General features: G+C 42.5%; 1 protein-coding gene across 1 annotated transcript; it reads left to right on the forward strand.

The window, feature by feature from the left end:
- The first annotated feature begins 899 nt into the window (after positions 1–899).
- Positions 900–19,905, forward strand: LOC139714605 (uncharacterized). Its single transcript, XM_071626285.1, has 3 exons — positions 900–1,053; positions 9,940–12,710; positions 14,264–19,905. Exons 2-3 carry the CDS (start codon positions 9,989–9,991, stop codon positions 19,903–19,905), a joined length of 8,364 nt encoding a protein of 2,787 aa, XP_071482386.1. The 5' UTR covers positions 900–1,053; positions 9,940–9,988.
- Positions 19,906–20,852: the final 947 nt, after the last annotated feature.

Genomic DNA, 20,852 nt, shown 5'->3' on the forward strand with positions numbered 1-20,852 from the left:
TTCAGTCCGACCTCTAGTCCTTTCCGGACATGTCGAAACCGATGCTCCTCCGGATAAGGGATTTGGCCGGATGGGAGATGTGCCTACCCAATGGTAGGATATGTAGGCCCTACATTTACGTTAACAAGTCACCTCTTCAGCTGGTCTGCGTTCAAATTTCTCCGATAGTTTTCTCAGTGAACGATCGCATGTACCGTTCTGTCCTTGCTCTCGCAGTGATGGGGTAGTGAATGTCTGACGATGTTATATGTGAATGTGTGGTTAATTATGTTGGGAATAATACCTAATTGATGCTATATACTTTGTGCTGTCCTGTTGATTTTGCTCTGTTCGAAATCCCCTTCCCCATAGTTATTAGATTGGGAAAAAACACGTCGAGCTCGCATCCGGATAACAGAGAGATCCGGTAAAGGGAGGCCGGATAGGAGAGGTCGGATTGTATGTTTTTGTGTTTTGTTTTGTTTTTGTTAGTTTTTTTTCTGCTGTATAACGTTACTTCTTTCTTTCTTCGGAGAAGTCTGATCTTTGAAATAAGTTGACTTTCTGCTGGAGCAGACGTTTGAAATAAGAGACAAAAAGAAAAAAAGTGTACAGTGTAATTAGCAGCTTTGAAGGTCAGCGCAGGACAGGTCAGGCTTGGTCTGTATCCCGAGTGCCATGATTGATTGTGGGCATCTTCGGCAAGACAAGATAAGAGACAAGACAAGTAGCTGCGATGGCTTTCCATAGTACTTCGCCCTCTGTGATTTAGTCATGTGCCGCCGCGCCGCCGCGTCCATGTTGTAACACCCATGCCCAGTCGCGGCACACACCATTCGACATGCATGCTAGCTAGCTATAGCGCGTTAGCATTGAAGTCAACATTACACCCACGGCCACACGTCTGGGACGTCGGATCGGACCCAGAGTGCCTCGCACGTGTGGCTTCCAACTCGTATCCTCATGAATTTTGGCCTGTAACCAGGATGGAAATCAAGATAGGATAGCTTGAGAGTCTATCGGATGATGGTGGCTGCGACAAAAGCTACGACTCGGTGATAGACTGCAGTGCTGGTACGTTAGCAAGGTTACAGGCTAAGCAAGTTCATGAGTTAGGGCTCTCAGAGTCAGAGCCGTCGTACAGCTTGTGTATTGTAGCTTTTTTAAATTTGTGGTTCCATTGGAATCTTCAGCATTTTTCCAGTATGTACATGGCCATGGGATTTCATAGAATTTCAGGAACGAAATGTGATTCAAAATGTATGCATAAACATTAACTGTCTATGGCAAGGTGCGGGTCACCCCAAGTAATTTAGCGATTCTATACATTCTAGTTTCTACTTGCTGAACTACTCTCGTACTAGTGTGCGTTTGCGTGCAATTTGTTGGACTTGAAGTAATACGTGCATGGCGTGCAATCCGGGGTTTAATATACTAATACTAGTCTAAGTCAGAGCCTATCCGAGGCTTAAATTATTGGCAGTGTATACAAGCACACGCGTGTGTCTTTACCATCCAGCCACACGAGTGTGGTTGTAGCCTAGCCTGACCAGACACTGTGCTGCGCACAGGGTCTGACATGTGTTAGTGTTTCAACGTTGTAAACGACCGTCACTATTGACGGCAAAATCACATAAAATACCTTTTATTTTGTATGATTTTAAGAGTAATATAATTTGCAACACTTACCTACAGCGTATTTTCCTGATGGTTGAGTTGAATTCGGCGTTTTGTTGGTATCCAGACCTTATTGTTGAATTTTTCGGAGTAGATCGTGCGGTGGCATCTTTTCCTTCGAGAGCTTCACAAAAGCAACAAACTACCACGCATGCGCATTCAGAAGTGGTTGCTTTTTACGTACGCCCGTGCGCCCGTGCGTTTCATGTGTTACGTAAAGCTTGTAGTAGATCCGCGCGTGCTGCACCGGCAATGATTTGAACTTTTTTAGTCGGGGTCATCCGACTATCTCATCACTTCCGCCCCGACTACCTACGTTGTAGTATACGAGAGTGAATGCCATTCATATAACACGCAGATGAGGAGTGAAGCAGTAAGGACGTTTACAGACCTGATTTCAGCCATAGATTTCGGTAAGTTTTAGACGTAGTTGTAGCCATGACTCGAGTCGCTGGATACAGCCACACTCGTGTGTAATGTACGTACACAGGGTTACACAAACGGTATGGAGAAGATGATCACCGTGCGTGCCTGTCAAACACATAAACGCCACACAATCAGCTTGCTCACAAAGTGATGAAAGTAACCTCATTTTCATACCACTGACCAGGTACCTTTTAATATTGTTATTTTACAAATATATTTTTGCTCCATTCTCATCGTGTTTGCTTGATATAAAATGGATGGGTTTAGAATTAATAGCAAAGGGTACAACTGCCGCAAAATTGGGCTGGGGGACTTTGGATTGACATCGCTAAACTGCCGGTTGTGGGCTAGCAATCGCTCAGCGCAGCTGCAGCCTAGCCAGCGCAGTTGTGCCGCCCGCCCCAGCCCAGCAGGGACCTGGACCCGCGCGCCGGCTGCCTGTGTACACTGGATCGTGGATGCGCGATTTGCAAGTACCCGAACAAACGAAGGCGAAGTCTCAATAACGACACAATGTATGATCAGTCGTAAAATCAAAAGTCCGAAATCAATTGTAACTTTAAATTCACCTCATCAAATCAAGAAAATGAGAATAAAGTTAAAAATGAAAAAAGTAAATTTGTCTAGATGGTGCGATAATATTAAATGGGATTAATCTAGGAGGCAGGCTCATGTTCATCGCTTTGCGGTGGTGCATGATCGCCAGTTGATGTGGTCACACACATTGCCGCGTGTTCCCCGCTACGCAATAAAAAGCTTCTTCGTGTGTGTGTATATACATTACACACGAGTGTGGCTGTATCCAGCAATTAGGGCCATGGCTACAACCACACTCGTGTGGCTGGATGGTAAAGACACACGCATGTGAGGCATCTGACTTTCTTTGCCCACAGCAGCCCCTCTCTAACCATGCTAACCTAACCCTAACCCTCATAATACATGTATAAACCTTAAACTTTATTACCTTCTTAGTGACTTACCCTTTGAGTTTTAATTTCAAACCCTAAAGCCACCTAACGTTAGAGTTAGAGTTCTAAATTTAATCATCTTCCTTTGATACACAACTGATGGCGGTGTATTATTAGGCCTAACGTTACAACTTCATGATTACAAATCCACACACCATCCATCCAGCCACACACTCGAGTGTGGTTGCAGAAAAGAAATTTTATAGTGTAAGCAGTCGCCATATGCTTAACCGACAAGTAAATTTATGTCTAATTCCGCGAAAAACTTCTCATTTATAGTAATGACATTTGCTGGGTCATTTTTTCGAAAAACTGACCCAGCAAATGTCATTACTAGTAAATGAGAAATTTTTGCGGAATTAGACATACTTGCCGGTCAAGCCGTATGCGTGCATACAAATGAGGCGTCCAAAATTGAAGAGGGAGGGCCGGAGGGCACTCTTCATCACATCCAGTCATCTGATTTCAGTCTACGTTCAAGTCATAGTAAATTTACTGGTATCTTCTCATTTCATATCAATAGCCCGAGCAGACGCCATTGATGCAGCGAATGGGCTGTGTATAGTTAATCATATCAGAGATTCTCTATCTGGGGTATTTTTTATTCTTTATAACGCATTTTGCATTTTCAGAAACGCAATGTGGTTAATTGTTTAGATACCTGGTACTAAAGTTTCTATGATGATATATTTGAACCATTATGTAGAGTCTAGACCTTTTTGTTATTCACAAAATAAACAATGGGAACTTGAGTGCAGACTAACTTCAAAATACTAGTACTGTATACGCTATATATTTCGCGGGGGTTTTATTTTCGCGAATTTCGCGAGTCGGGAGCTATTCGCGAAATTAACAACACGCGAAAATATTGCCTTCCAAAATGAATCCCTTGCCTTGATGATACGAACATTTCAGTACTAGAATACCATGTCACGGCTTACCGAACAGACCATACTGGCTAAGCTTGTTTACGCACGTCCACGTCTATACTTACGAATACTGTAGAGAGCCAATCCATTATCGCAAGGGGACCACTCATCAGAAATCTAGCGCGATGGACTTAACCACTTCAAAAATGTTGAATTCTAACTTACTAGTTCGCAGAGTTTGGCAAGTCTTTTTCATGCAGTGTATAACTAGTATCATTCTTATATGCTAGTAAGTAGAAAATTCACACTTTCTTTGCCACTTCATATTTTCTCTGGTCCCCCAATCGCGAATTTAACCACTCGCGAAAATGTGTGACATCGGCAATTCGCGAAAATTTATGTACGCGAAAATTATAGCGTATACAGTAGCTTGACTGGGCCTTGAGCATTATGACATTTAAACCTTCCATTACCTGACCACTGTGACGTAAAGATGTTCTATAGACCGATTCGGGTTCGTTGAGGGCAGCAGACAATTTGTGGCTCTGGGCGCAGCCATAAGCTCATTTTGAGGTGTCTTAGCCGACCCCCCCTCCTCTCCCCCACCCCACGGGCAACGTGTTTATCGCGCACATGTAACAGAGGTTCGCGCACTAAGCAAGCGTTTGCGCACTCAGTACAAGACGCCTATTGGCTAAAATGACCATGCATCAGTTTTTCATTCCGCGCGCGGAAGGGGGTGGGGGAGAGGGGAGGGGGGGTCGTCTAAGACACCACGTTAATGGCGCTGCCCATGCCAAAAATACACATAGCGCATCACAGAATCGGTCTATAAGACTGCACAAGAGAAGTGAGCTAAGTGAGAACCAGCTAGGTGACGGGACCACAGTAAACCTGTCTGCAAATGCTGGATTTGACTGCATTTTGAGTTGATTAGCTGTGATTGAACCATTTATCAAGGAACTGATGAGCCTCTATTGAGCTACCATGGTCTAATTGTGTTGTTACAATGATCCCTCCTCAAATTCTCAACAATGAAATAGACTACATTTGTACCTGGTACCGTATAAGCTGTTATTTTCATGAGGATTTAATTTTCACAAATTTTGGGAGTCACTGTTGGACCACAAATCTAACAACTTATGAAAATGTCACCGTAGCTAGTACCGGTAGCACTTGCACTTTTTTTAAAGGAAGGCCACTGTGTCAGTTTGAGTCAACAACATCCCACAAAAATGTTCATGACCTCCTCATTCACAAAAAATATCTGTACGCAGAAATAACAACGCACATGTATTTAGTTAATTAGTACTGGGTAAGGTCTAACAACTGTGCAATTCAGAGATAATTCAATTTCTTTGGAAATTTGAGAAGTGTCCCACAGTTTTGCCAAGCACAAAACCACAAGAACCTGTCAGCTTTGGCATTGTCAAGAAACTCTCACCAACTTTAGCCAGCTGCAAGCACAAAACCTTGTCAGTTGTAAAGGAGTCTGCCAAAGCAGCTCCTTTCTGGGTCTTTGCATGTACCAACATGTACATTGCATAATCCACCATTGTAGCCGCTCCTTGCGCAGCGACAGGGCATGGTCTATGGGACAACGTCAGTGGTGCATGTAGTCTTTCTAGCTCAGACTCCTTTATGACCGAGATAAAAGCTTTCTTTTACTTTTTTCCTGAATATTTGATTAATGATTTCTTTTTTCATTTAAGAGATATGTATCTTTTTGCCTTCCTGAGTAAATATTTCTGATACACATCTTGTCTGTTCGATGTTTTTCTTTCAGGCCAAATGAAGGACAAAATAGTATTTTGATGTTTGCAATTACTCCAAATGGTCTGATTAGTCCATTGGCCAAGACCTGAAAAATGGGTTATTGGTACCACCTGAAGTGGCAAAACCTTTTTGGTGTCATTTTGTTTGTCGGGCATATGCATATCAAGCTATGATAGCATTTCCAAATGAGTAGCTTAGTCATAATAAATGAATTTTTTACCAATTTGGTCTCTTTTTTTATATCCCTGTACTTCTATACAAAGGAGAGCACTGTCTTCTGTGTGTCCACAGGTGTTCTGTTGTAAACGCGGTGCACTTAGTCGTTATTCAAGGCAGCGAAGGGAATATCCAAAGGGTTATGATGTCCACATCATAACCTTTGGATATTCCCTTCGCTGCCTTGAATGAAGATTAAGCGCACCGCGTTTACAACAGCACGCCTGTGGACATACCACAGAACTCTATTCTGTGGGACATGTATAAAGAAGACAGTGCTCTTCTTTGAATACAGCAGTTAGTCTCAATTATAAAAATGAGACCAAATTGGTTAAAAATTCATTTCCTCCCAATCCATGCAATTTACAATCCCCGTGCAAAGTCATTTGCCCAGTAGTTTTGTCAGGTAGCTGTCGGGCATGCTTTGAAGTTCAGGGGAAATTTCCACCAGCCTGGCCTAGCTGGCAGGCATGGTATTGAGTATCCCTCTATCTGCTGGTGCTATCATTGCTGTTTAATTTTTCATTGCGAACATTTTGTTTCACCTTCCAAGAGGCAAGTGCAGATGCAATGTTGGCAGAGCTAGCATTAAAGTAGCAAGTAGTTTACTGTTTTGCTGCAGTGTTTTTGTTTTTGTTTTTGTTTTTTTGTTGCATCACGGGGGGGGGGGGGGGGGGGATGGGGGGATGCGTTGTGTGAACGCACTTCCCCTTCAAACCCTTGAAAGAAAAATCTTATTACCACTTCAGTCTGCGAGCGACCTCAACTCCGAATGCTAAATAATCTTTTTTTTTCCTTTTGTTGATATTTTTCACCACGGACAAAAAGTTTGTACGTGGGGAAAAATAAGTCACACCCCGGGCCCTGGCAGCACTTTAAATACAACATCTATTTTACAGTGTTTACTATGGTACACTGCACCAAACAGAAGATGAAATTAATTCCATTTGCATGGAATAGAAGATCTCCATTATATCTACCTTAAAGGCTTTTTCGGCACAATTGTTCATGTGCAAGCACACGCATTGATGACACATTGCCCAGCATTGCATATTTACAGTTGTTGTCCATGGCCAGATTCATGTGTCAGCATTGTCCTGGACATTGATGCATGAATGCTATATGAGAAGTCGAGTACAACCATTTTTATTTCTCCCCCAGAAAAGGCTTCTCATTTGAAACAACACAGCCAACTTTCAACTTTACATGAAGTTGTACACAAAAGTTGCGGTACTCCCTGCTCTGCCAATTTCAGGGTGCACATAAGCTTAAATTGCAAAAGCAGAGTCAATCCGCATCAAAATGCTGTTCATGGGGATGCAGTAATTACCTCCGCCAAGGGGAGAGGTTATGTTTTTGTTACCGTTTGTTAGTTAGTTCGTTTGTCCCTGTGCAAAATAACTCAAAAAGTAGTGAATGGATTGTGATGAAACTTACTGGAAAGGTTGAAAATGACACAAGTAACAAAATTTCAACTTTTGGTAGTGATCCGAGAATTTTGGGGGAATTTATGAAGGATTTTGATATTTTGGCAGGTAGGGTCAATGAACTTGGGAGTTCAGGCTGCGCGTATTTGAGGTTTGCAAATGTGTGAATGGCTGCCAAGAAAAATGGATGTTTCAGTTGTAATTACAGGTGTTCAGTAGAATTTTCTCTTCTTTGAATGGCGATTTTAAGAGTAAGATTAGGAACATGATCCAAATCTCACTCCCTGTTATCTAGAACACGCTTACTGTAACATACATACAAAATTGTACATGTAGCAATGTTCGAGTTACACACATTTCAAGTAGGCACAGATTCATGGTGGCAATGCACTTATTGCAAAAAAGCGAGATTTTGAGATCTATAACAGAGAAAGAATCCAGACCCATAGACTCGAAAATTTGAACTCTGGGTGTAGGCATAGTGTGGCTCTTTCCCCATGTTTATGCTCAAGAGTTTTTCATGACCAAATTTGTGGGAAAGACAATGTACATGTGCTGAACTTTTCAGTTTATGTATCACAATACAACTTTAAGAAATGATGAAAACATGGTTACCAATGGGTACAGTTCATTATCCTAAAAGCTCACTATTCTGAAGGGTTTATCAATTTGAAAATGAAGTAAAGGCTCATTATTCCAAGTGTTTGTTAACCGAAAACAAAATAAGGTTTGTTATTCTGAAGGTTTGCTGGTGCGAAAAGAGGGGGGGGGGGGGGGGGGAGGGGTTCTGGTTCTGGATCTGGTTCCAGGATTGCACAAGCACTAACCCATTTGCAGTTGTGCCATGAAACCTTCAAACGTGTCATACGAGTCATTTGAAACTGTGGTCTCACATTGTCAACATACTGTAAAAGTGGATATTTTCGCCCGACTAATTTTTCACGCTTGGCCAGGTAAGAAGAGTTTCGCGTGTTTTTAATTCAGCAGAATCAAGACATCATGCATAGGAACATATGGCAAGCAAAAATATTCGCGTGCTTTTATTTTCGCGCTAGTTTCTGGTTGTGCAAAATGCGCGAAAATTTCAACACCGCGAAAATTTCCACTTTTACAGTATACAACAGACCTGGCCTCTGGGGTTGAATATTGTGATATGGTGTTGGTAAAACACAATCATTTCGAAATTCCCTGACCCTGTGTGTGTGTAGTATTCACACACTGCACTAGGCAAGTAATCACAATGGTAAAAAAATAAGGTGTGGAAGAGGAGACTTATGTGGGCACTACGCTCCAAGAATTGATTTTTATAAACAATTTTGAATTTCAGGCTCTGCATGCAAAGCTACGTATATATGTAACCTTTGTTAATCCCAGTGGCTAATGACTGACAGGCTTCAGGCAATGTGAGATGTGGAACATGGTATTTTCCGGGGGGGGGGGGGGGGGGGGGGGTCTAGGGCAATAACCCCCTGGGCAATAACCCCCTGGGCAATTACCACGGACCCTTCCCATGGCCCTAATTCTAATCCTAATCCTGAACCTAATCCTAACCCTAACCCAAACTACTAACCCTAAACCAAACCCCATCCCTAATCTTTACTCTAACCTTACCACTAGCCAGAATTTAGTGGGGGGGGGGGGGGGGTAATTGCCCTGATACATCCTAGGAGTATCTTAATATTTTTATGTCAAGTTTTATCACATGTCAAGACTGCATTCTTTCCTACTTTTCTTCAGCATCTAGATTATTCTGGAAGTTACTGGTTCATGTGTGACCCTGCATCACAAAACCAACAAAAAGTTGCCAGAAGTGGATTTTTAGTAAAGGGTAGATTCTGAAAGAGCAGACTGTAAGCTTTAAAATGATGTATGACCCAAGTCAAATAGACTCCCCAAACCTATCTAGATACTGGAAAGAAAGCACAAACTCTGTGTGAACTGAAAAGTGTGAACTAAGAAAAGAGGCTTTGAAGTACACCGTCTATTCAAGCACTTAATCTTATACCAAGCCGTGCTAGCTGTGCGATGAAAGACACAAAACACAGGATGTAAACCACTGGAGCAACGACAATGAAGAGAATTATCAGATTATGCTGATATTAGGCATGTTGTATCAACACATTCTGTCCATGATTAATGCCAACTTTCAAAGCAGTAGCATTATGCCCTCAAAAGTTATGAGACTTGAAAGTGAAGAGTTAGCAAAGGATTTCAAGAAATGAAAAGTGGGCCTCTACGACATACCTGATCATTCTACTCCACTCCCCCCCCCCCCCCCAAAAAAAAGGGGGGGGGGGTTGTAGAAAGACTAGTGAAAATACACTTCCCACTCATGTTATGATCCCAAACTAAAAGATTAATGCAGAAGGATAGCGCTTTCAGATAAGAGGAAAAACTGACCCATTCCACCTTTTTTTAGTCCTCACACAAAATCAAGGGGTGAGGAATTTTTGTTTGTTTTGTAATGAACGGTCACATACTGGTATGCTTTGTCTTATGATAAGACAGCATTTCCCATGCATGTGGTAGTTAAAGCAGCCTGATTTTTGCAAAAGTTTATCCCTTTTATCTCACACTTGGATATGGTATTTTCTTTTACAGATGAGCCATCAGATTCCTGAACAGTCAAGGTGACAAAGGCGATATCACAATGGCAAATATCAGATTTGGCTGTGCTTCAGGATCCATTTCTAGCCAAGGAGAATTCCCAGACAGTGTTCTCTGCATGTTGCAGGGTCCCGCCAAGACAGATCCAGATTCAGTAAAGAAGTTCCTCCTGGAATCTCACTTCTCGGACTTGGAGAGGATTGTCTGTAACACAAGTGGCTCCTATAGATGGGGCCAGCTAAACAAGGAAAAATTGGTGAGACTTCAGCGAATCTTTTTCAAAGCTTTTAAGGTCGAGGACTCTGACAAGACCCAAGCCTGGCAGAGCTATTGCAGCTTCATTGACAGGGCTGGAGATAAGCTGCGATCAGAGCACTGTCGTGTGCCAGAGGAAGTCATCCATCGTGTGGCACATGATTGTGGTCATGACATCTTTCATATCATTCAGCAGCTTTCACGGCACATTCTGAATGACAATGAAAGGACATTCTTCAATTCAAGTGGAACAGATGGCTTCCAGCCTCTGCCTGAGCATAAACTGGATGCCCTTCGCGATGCTTTCCTCAGGATCTACAAACTTCCACTGGCTTGTGAACAGGAAGTGTGGAGCAGTTGCCTTAAGCAGATAGACACAGAGGCTTTGGTTCGGAGAACACAGTACATGGAAAAGCTCTTCCCACATTGGAAATCGGATCTCGCATCTGTCAAACCCACAGAAAGCATTCCAACACGGACAGTCAGTCTCAGTCCAAGTACAGAGCATGTGAGAGAGTATGGTGGAACTTGCAATGGAGAGACAAATCAAATTTCAGAGACAAGAAATGCTCCTGATATTGAGGTGCTAGAAGTCTGCAAAGTGAAAAGCATTTCATCCTTGGCTGTAGAAGAATATGAAGAAAAACCTGTGACTACTACCCAGAATCCTGCAAGTAGTGGAAGCCAAAGTCATATGACACCACAAATGCATTCAAAAGATGTGCTTTCCGAGGGCAACAGGACGGATTTGTCTATTGGCCCAAGCAGTGAGTATGGTGTCATGTCAAGTAAGAGGAAAATGCTGGAGGACACAAACAATGAAGCAAAAAAACAGATGATTAATTCAGCAATCGAGAATCAGTCTCAGGCTTCCAGGCAGGGTCTTCCCGAAATTGCGATGAATGCATTATTACAGTTGGCTCAAAGTGGTACAAACTGTTCTACAGATGCTGCACCAACTATATTATCAAAAGCTTACCCAGCCCCTGAAAAAAACATCCCTCAAAATTTGCCATCAACCTTTGGTGCAGGTCAGGTGTCTGTACAGGAGCAGGATCTTGCAACTCTCTCACAGTCAGTTGTCGAAAGTGTTTCTGCCCCGCAAACAACTTCTTCATCTCACTTTTCAAATAGTGTGAACTCGAGCCATATGAGTCAATCATTGCAAGTACCAACACCTGTAACTTTGCACACAGCAAATATTACAGATTACCCCAGACTGGAAATTAGCCAGTTAATGAGCCCCATCCAAAGGCCAGTAACTCCAGGATATCAAGGTAGCCAGCCACACACCCCCTATGTGCTAGTCAGTGGCACAGGAACAGTACAGAGACCTTCCTTTCAAAGCCAACCAACTACTGTCACAGTCCTGCCATATCCTCCTGGCAATTTCCAAGGAATGAATGCATTACCCCCTCCACAAGCCTCTCTCATACAAAATTGGCAAGGGCCAGTTCTCGAAAGTCATGCTCATTCTGGTGCTGTGTCAAATCTAGTCTGTGCTGGCCCTAGCCAAGGTGTGAGATTGTCTGGTGCAGGCTTGCCTTCTGTCAATGTTGCTATCTCACCTTCTGGGACATCTTTAATTTTGGTCAACCCCAATCCTAGGACAGAAATACCTGCCCCTTCTGTCCAGAATGTTGCCAGCTCTCCAATCCCTACGGGAACCACTGCAGTCTCTAAACAGATGGAATATTCTATTGATGAGAAGTTGGAAACATCTCGGAGGAAAAGAAAGGCTCACTTTGAGGAGAGGGCAGAATTTTGTAAGAAAGGGAAGAATGTGCACAGTGAGGAAGAGGATGAGGAGGTGGAGACAAATCAGACTGTTCAAACGGAGGCAGAAATCATGGCAGAAGATATTCTTGTCCAGAAATTGCAAGCAGTCTCAGGACACAAACTGTACGTTGTTGTGGAAATTGTGAAGCACTGTGTTGGCGCACTACATTCTTTCAATATATTAGCACGTAAACTCACCAAGAGGCAGTTTCGAGTTTTCAAGAGACTCTATGCTCGTGTGTACAAAATTAAGCTCAAGAAACATGCCGATGTACAACATTTGAAAAAGCTCATCAATGAGGTTTGCAGTTTGCCATTGCATCAGTTCGGAATTGAGGAAGCCAAGGAAGTGCATGAGGCTGTAGTTAGCCTTGCATCTGTTGGTTTGTCGGCATGTCAGAAGGTAAACAAACTAGCTGCTGTGCTATTCTCAGAAGAGGAGCGGACCTACAGCAGTCCAACAGGGAGCTCATCATATCCTCCATTTTGTAAGTCAAGGTTGTTTGTCTTGTGCCACGCATATTTTGCAGTTACCAGGTGTCAGTGGTACAAACAGAGTCGAGAAGCATGTAATGTGAGGACTATGCTTTATCGCACAGCAAAGGAGAGACGGCTGCAGTCGAGACTCAGAAACCAGCTTGGCAATGATGAGGATTGCTTCATGTCTCCCCACCAGTATGAAGAGAGTAATCTCCAGAGGAAACAAGATGGCTTGGTGTCAAGCAACAGAGGTGAGAATCTCTCCTGCCCAATGTTGTCAAAGAATTCATGCCAGCTGGTGAATGCAAATTTGTGATCTCTTCATAACTGTCCCATTGATTTCTAAACAAAAAAAAAAAAAAACTATGATAATAACTATCATCTGAAATCAGTGTTTAACTTTTGATTTCAGTGCACACTATTCATCTCCAGAATTATCAGCAGAATTATCAAGGCTGCAGTGCACTGTTAGTGTTTTCACCGTGATCTTTGATGGTCGATGAAGGTTGTAGCATTGAAAGTTATGAATTCTGGAGGTAAATTGTGTTTACTGAGATCAAAAGTTTAACACTAATTTCAGATGAATTGCTAATACAGATGTGCTTCAAATCTTGTAAAATGTATATTTCTTATTGAAACATAATTTAGCAAGTGTGATCTCCTCCGGGGGCTGTTCGTTATTCCGAAGGTTTGCTATTCCAAAGGTTTGTTATTCCGAAGGGTCGTTAATCCAAAACACACAATTCCCTATACCTAGAGGTTCGTTGATAATCCGAAAATGAAAAAGGGTTTGTTAATCTGAACATTTGTAGTGTTATTCCGAAGATTCGTTCATCCGAAAATGAAATTCTGAACAATGAACCTTCGGAATAACAAATCTTTGGACTAAAGAGCCTTTGGAATAACGAACCTTCGGAATAACGAGCTGTAACCATCTCCTCCTCCCTCCACTTCACCCGAAAAAGATGTTGCACTACAATATCACAAGACTTTAATTGTTATCTGCAGAGGATACATTCAATTCCCATGGATTTCATGTCACAAGAGGAACTTTTGTGAAAATTTTTTGTACAATGGGATCATCATGAAGTGAAAATATCATCACTGACAATTGAAGTATATTGTATGTACGTGCAAATGCTACCACAGGTTTAAAAAAGGATTGTACTTTTTTTTTTTCAATCCTATTGCAAGACTCGTTACTAACCTCTCCTGGTGGTGGCCTGTTTTGGGGCCACAAAAATTATCAATTTTCACGGTTTTTTCATTCCCCCCCCCCCAAAAAAAAAAAAAAAAAGAAAGAGAAAAGACATAAGGATGTATAATTTTAACAAAATGGAAAAATACAATAATAATATGTGAAAATATGAATGTGTCGTAATTATGATAATGGGTTGCAATCAAATACAAGTGGAATGTCATTAGATGATATTTAGTCTACAGATAAGCTGAAACTAAAGTTATACCACCTTGGCACTGGCTAAAGGGATAACATCAAATCTATACTGAATTCCCTGAAACACATGTGGATTCAGCGTATAATGCAGGAAGAGTTGGAGAGCATTCGTTGAAAGGTTTAAGAAAAATTCTGTCTTACACAATTAAGGGAGTAGACAAGCGAGACAATGGCAGAGGTCAGAGTATGATGAATGTGTGATATGGAGAGTCATTTCACGGGTGTTCTTGCCTGACAGCTCCTTTTATCATTGAGTAATTTGAGGATTGCAGAGATATTGTTTGTTTTTGTTTTTTTGAGCAGATAAGTTGATTCAAAATTTCTGTGAATCCTTTGTTTGCAATGCAGATACAGGGCATGCCGAAACAACAGGACATTTCATGGAGGAGCATGAGCTTGGTGCATATGTAATGAGTCATGCAGACTATTGCAGGATGAAGGAACTTTTTCCCTTTCCTGTCAGCTCACGGAGAAAGGCTCTTGAGGTACTTACAGTGGCTGTACTGTCAACAGAGGAACTTCTACTTTGTGCAAATAAAGCATCTACCAATGATAGATCTGATATGCCAGTGAAGTTTGCCTTTCTGCGCCAAGCATTCTTCCTCCTGTTTCCTCAAGCATACGGAAGGCACTGCTTGGAATGGAGACTTTGCTCTATGGTACTATCAGACATATTATTGAGAATAGAGGAGGAGGCTTGTAAAGTGCAGTGTCTCGCTTTCCCAGTAAAGGTGAAGCTACTTCGACCAGGACTGATGATGGGAAGTAACAGTGTTAAAGAGGAGAAACAGACAGAGGAGACAGGAGTGCCTCCTCAAGAGCTGAGATTGCCAGAAAGTGCCAATGGACCTGTAAACAACCTTGGTGCCTATGTTATTGATCATGTGATTGCCCTTCATCTTGACATTGTCAAGAACCATCCTTCAGAAGAGTCAAGGGAAGATATCCTGAAGCATATCATTAAGAAGGTCATTGCCGATGACAGGCACTCGAATTCAGTCCAGGATATTCAAGTGTACCTGGCACTCCTAAGGCAATGCTTTTCATGGACCTTTCCAGATGAATCAGATGCTCTTTGGGCCAGGAGATGGGACCAAGGTGTTGATTATGTGAAACGAATTGTGGAAAGACAGGAGGACTGTGTTTGGGAACGGCCACTTTTGATGCCACAGATGGTTTCACCTTCCAACATTAAACGTGAAGACACAGATGAGAGCACTTCATTGGTTTTTGGAGCAACCTGCCCGGTGGATAGACTTGGTGCCACAGTGTCTACCTCAGAAGAACTGTCAGAGATTGACAATATCTGGTCCAACCTAAGTGGCAGTGAGGAGTCATATGCCAAGAAAGCAGCCATCATGTTACTTCTGTCAAAGCTCTTCAAAGAGGATGATCTCGCAGCCATCCCAATATTCATGGCACTGAGTGGGCTGCCATGTACTGTCTCCAAGTTGACAAGACTGAGATATGCATTCTTCTGGCTGTTTCCACAATCAACATTGGAACAGGTTTCCATCGAATGGGCCTGGTGCTGGGCACAGGTCAACAATGTTTTGAGAGGGATGCTTCAAAAAGACAAATCTCTGACAGCCAAGCTGTCTGTTCCACACATGGCTTCTGTGAAATTGTCATCATCAGAAAACAACTGGGATCCTGAATTGATGCCCTTCTTTGTGTTCAGTGAAGCAGTAGAGCCAGAATTGACACATCATCATTTCATGAAGACTCTGAATAGTGGTCGTTCCACATTAAAGACGTACAAACATGTCAAGTATCTTCACAATGGCACCATGCAGTTTCATAAACTCGGATCATATGTCATGACAGCACAGGAAGCAGCTTGGACAGAAAATTTCAGGAGGAAATGCTGGCGTGAAAAGCTACAGAGAACACAGGTCTTGACACTCATAGTGCAGAGTCTGTACACAAAGAGTGAAGTTGTTCATCTCTACCACTTGAAGTTGAGTAAGAAGAAAGTGTTCTGTGAAATGAAGATGGCAATTCTTTGCCAAGTGTATCATTTGGTCTTTCCTCCCGAAACACTCCATGCTACAAAGAAATCATGGCACACTTGCTGGGAGATACTACAGCATGTCTGTAGAATCTTGAAAGACAAAGCAATTAAGAGTGGCTTGCTACAGCCCAAGCAAAGGCCTTCCAGAAGAAAGGAGAGGAAGGTGGGAGCACAAGACCAGAAATTGCTCGAAGCACAAGACCAGAAATTGCTCGAAGCACATGGGATGGAAATGCAGTCAAAAATGCAAAAGCCACTTCAGAAATCACATGTCATGGAAGGTGAAATTATCAGATCCTTGAAGAAGGGTGTGCCCACTATCAGCAGATGTGAAGAGGGAATGACAGAAACAGACAAGCACAGGAGAATGAAAAGGGACGTTGAAACACAGCAGCAGAAATCGCTTGAAGCGCAGAGCATGCAAGAGTGGTCGAAAGTGGACAAGACACTTGAGAAATCACATGAGATGGAAAGTGAAACAAACAGATCCTTGAAGAAGGACATACCCACAAGCAGCAAATGTGAAGAGAGAAAGACAGAAACAAACAGGCACAGGAGAATGGAAAGGAGGGTTGAAGCACAGCAGCAGAAATTGCTTGAAGGACAAAGGATCGAAGAGCAGTCAAAAGTTGACAAGCCACTGTCCCTACCACTCCAGAACCCTTTTCATCCTGGCTTTGTTAAGTTGCTGGAACACTTTTCATGGGATGTGAAAATTGTGATGAAGCTGATGATGAGGAATCTCTTCGAAGAAGATGAGCTGCTTGAATATGCAAGTGATGCAAACAGTGCATTGAATGACGGGAAGTTTTTGACATGCTACACAACATTTTGTGATATATTTGGTCTGGTGGAAAGGAGCATCTTCACAACTCTGGTCCGACACATCCTTCATGAACTCAGCCGACAAGAGAGTAGTAGCTTGTGGGACAGGTGGACAGATAAACAGGAACAAGGGCAAGTGAAGAAGTGTGCACGGTTGACTGCTTATAGCACCAGCGGAGAGAGAGCTGTACATGGAAAGAAGATGACAACAAGACTGTGTAAAGGCATCCTTGGTGTTAATGCACACAGACTGCCAGCCAGAAAGATCGACAGATGCAAATACATTGCAAACAAATTGCTTACCTTGTTTTTCTCTCAGGAGGAGAGATTGGCATGCAGTATGACTGGATTGCAAGGAATGTGTCACTTTGATCCTAGGAGGATCGCAGTTCTAAAACATGTCACTTTCACACTTGCTAGGGTATCCCCATCTCAGCGTGTGGCCACATGGAAGAAATTCCACAATGACATAGGTACAGACAGTCATCAGGATGTCAATGCCCATTTCAAAAAGGACAGGCAAGTACCGCCAAAATGTGTGGGCACTGACAGTAACATTGGCAAAAAGCAACTAAGCTCTCGGTGTGATCGAACAGGAACAACACAAGCACTTCTTGAATTGCCTGAAGCCTTAATGCAAGAGCTTTCTCAAAGTAATGAAAATCCATCAGAGGTACTCAAGAAACTCATGGCCCATCTGCTGCCATGTACAGATGGTCAGTACAGGTCTTCTCTGTGTGTTTCAGAGAAGATGATAGTAATCAGGGAGGCTTTCTGGAACATATGCAAGATCACAGAATCCAGGCAAGAAGAGACCTGGAATACAGCTCTGAAGAATGTATGGCGTGACCAAGTACTGTCCATTAGTACCATACCAGTTGTGAAGCCAGGGTCATTGTCCAATCAAGACTCCAAAGAATCCAGCTCACCAAACCAACTTGTTCAAGAAGAGAGTGTGTCAGTCCAAATTGAGTGCCAACCCGTGGTATCCATTGAGGATGATGACAATGCAGTGGAATCAAGTGCGTATGCAGGCCCATGTAAAAATACAGAGAAAGCCACTGAGGAATATGTCTTGAAATCAGTGCTGGCTTGTGTGCATGAACATGTTCGCACAGGCTGCATGCACCAGGATGAGGTCATCGATGAACTTATCTGGTATATTTTCAGTGGAGATGAATTGCTGGAATTTCCTTCAGGAGAACAGTTGATGTCATCACATCGAACGGAAGCTCTTAAAGCTGCAGTCTCTGAACTCTACAAGGCGACCGAAGACACAATGAAATCATTGGAGAAATTGATTGAGGACAGGTTAATTAGTGCTCAAAACAATGTGAAGACCCAACTGAAATGGATAGTTGGTTTCAGTCATGAAAAAGATGAAGGGAACAGTGTGATGTCATACCCACAAATGCAGAATCTGTCAGACAGAGTAAATGAAATGAGATCCCTGTTGATGACACATGTTACTGCTGCTGATCGAATTAACATTGTGAATGGTGACTTCAAGCAATTGAAAGTGAAAAAGGCAAAAATTGTGATGGATGCCTTCCAAAGATACTGCAGGAAAACGGGAGAAGAACTAGAAAGGAAGGATGTCATGATCCTCATTTATAACTTGACAGTTGAACTGCAAGACATTGTCAAAAGAAGTTTCAAGCACAAGATGGACATAGCAGTGGACACATATGTTGCTCAAACTGTGAGTAATCTTGAAAAAAAGGCAGAGATGCTTAACAACGACCAGTCTGCATCTCCAAAGGTCTTGTTTGAATCAGTGCTAAGAGAGTTGATTGAGGTCTTTCAAACAGCTGGCCTTGTCCCGACCGTGAGAGTTCTTGTAAATTATCTGTTCACACATGATGACCAATTGGTGTTGGCCTACAGCAGTGCCAGTGAGTGGCAAAGAGTGTTGGGAATCCAAATCAACTTGCTGGAGAGGACCGTTCTAAAGGTGATAAAGACTCCGTCAAATTATCGGGAGAATGTTTGGTCATGCATTACATGGATCATCTCACAAGAGGTAACCAATGTCCATCCTGCAAAGTTCCTTAAACAAAATTCCTTGTTCCCTGTTTTGGCACCTGTTTATTGCCGTGAAGCAGTTCGCAAGTGTGTACTGGAAGCTTTTCTCACTGCAGAGGAGCGGGAAGAGTTTTGGGTCAATCCACAACACTTTGAGAAGACATATGCTAGGAGTGTGAGTCAGATGAAAAATATGTACTTTCTCATTAGGAACACAGCATCCCATGACCAGGTGCAAGAGTGGGAACTGGTTTGCACACGTGCCATGCATGAAGAAGGAGTGATTGCACTGGATAATGATAGAGCAGCTGATGACAAAATCCTGCCTGATCAGGAAAGTCAGATAGTGTCAGACAATCCAGCTGTCCAGATGAGTCTGGAAAAGGAAGTAGGCTCCATTAAATTGCCAAGCAAAGGCTGTGATGGCGAAGACAGTCACATGAAAGATGATGACATGAGAATAGTGGAGCAGAGACTAGATGAGAGCGTCACTGCAAGCACAGCTGGAGCAATCATTCCGAGTCATGAAAGGACTATTCCTCACACAGAAGTGTGTGATGAGGGTAACAACAACATCAGCAGTGACAATGAAGGTACATGTCATATGGCAGGAGAGAGAATGGAAAATCAGAGGATGCCTTCAGCAGGAGTGAATGTTGAGGAATGTGCTGATAGTGACATGCAAACATGTTTTCAAGATAAGACTGCAGTTGATGCTACACCTGATGTGAGTGAAGGAGAGCAAATAGTGGAGGATGACATTGTGGACACATGTACAGTTTCCACTACTGACACCATGAAAAATGACAATGACACTATGAACAGTATGGAATGTGAAGAACAAGAGAAGATGCCTCCAGCTGAAGGGAATGTCACAAAATGTGCTGAAAGTGACATGCAAACATGTTTTAAAGATGAGACTGTGGTTGATACTACTTGTGTAAGTGAAGAAGAGCAAATTGAGGAGGAGGACATTTTGGACACTTGTAGAGTTCCCAGTGCTGATGATGACACTTGTGAAGAAGCTACCCATGCCAATGATACACCAACCTCTGCTGTGTCTGTTCAACGTGTAGCTGAAGTGGATTGGGAAAGCTGTGTGAAGGTTTTCGACATGATTGATTGAGAGAAGGATGCTGAGGAAAGCAGGGTCTCCCCCCACTCACCTCAAATAAGTGCAGAATGATTTGGATGGATGTTTGGTGTGATCATGGCATATTGGGATAGTTAGGCCTGTAGACATCCAGTAAGGCTGTGGTAGATACCCATGGTAGATGCAAGAAAGGGATAGTGCATGTAGAATGCTGTGACAAAACGTCCAAGAGAGGGTTACTGGAAGAGGTAACTGAATTTTTTTGTCCCACACTTCGTCGGTTGAGAATGATAAGGGCGTTAAGTGACCACAAAACCCATAGTGTTCGAGAAGACTTAAAGCCCTTCTCATTCTCAACAGACGACTTGAAGATGCATGTTGAGACAAGCCTAATAAGTCAGTACACAGTTAGAATCTGAGCATGTGCAGATATTAGTATTTTCATAACTCTTCATGACAGTGACTTGCTGCTTATGTATTTTAAAGCTAGACAGGTCTTCATGACACCAATATGGTAGACATTTATCTTTAAACCAGACGCATGTAAGAGTGGACATTTGAATATATGTATCATTTTCGACCAAGTAGACAAAAGAGATTTGATGCAGTGCGCTTCAGTGTAAATTACCACTCTTTTCCTTGTGTGTTTGCAACTTCTCAAAGATTATTCCATGTTTTGTAAAATCTGTGGAGGTCCAGACATCACTTCGGACTCGTGCTTCCATAAAATATGGACTGTCTTATTTGCCATCATAGTAGAATAATCCTAAGTGCACCTGAAAAAAAGATGAGGAGCTCATTGAAAATCAAAGAAAATGAGTATTTGAATCAGGTGTGGTCTGATTTTATTTTTGTTTTTGTTTTCTTGCAAATGTGCCTTACAAGTCATCTTGTAGTAAGTATGGATTCACTCAATGCTGCATTCTTTAATACAATTTAGTTACATGTGTATGACATTCCTTGAGGCAGGCACTACTGGT

The sequence above is a fragment of the Diadema antillarum genome, unplaced genomic scaffold (genome assembly GCF_040938485.1).
Source record: "Diadema antillarum isolate AM-2024a unplaced genomic scaffold, OU_Dant_1.0 seq00002334_RagTag, whole genome shotgun sequence".
Classification (NCBI taxonomy): domain Eukaryota; kingdom Metazoa; phylum Echinodermata; class Echinoidea; order Diadematoida; family Diadematidae; genus Diadema; species Diadema antillarum.

Excerpts from the sequence above, each read along its gene's own strand:
- LOC139714605 (XM_071626285.1), top strand. The coding sequence starts at position 9,989 with ATGGCAAATATCAGATTTGGCTGTGCTTCAGGATCCATTTCTAGCCAA. Across the intron at positions 12,711-14,263 it reads CTTGGTGTCAAGCAACAGAG|ATACAGGGCATGCCGAAACA; the intron begins GTGAGAATCTCT and ends TTTGCAATGCAG.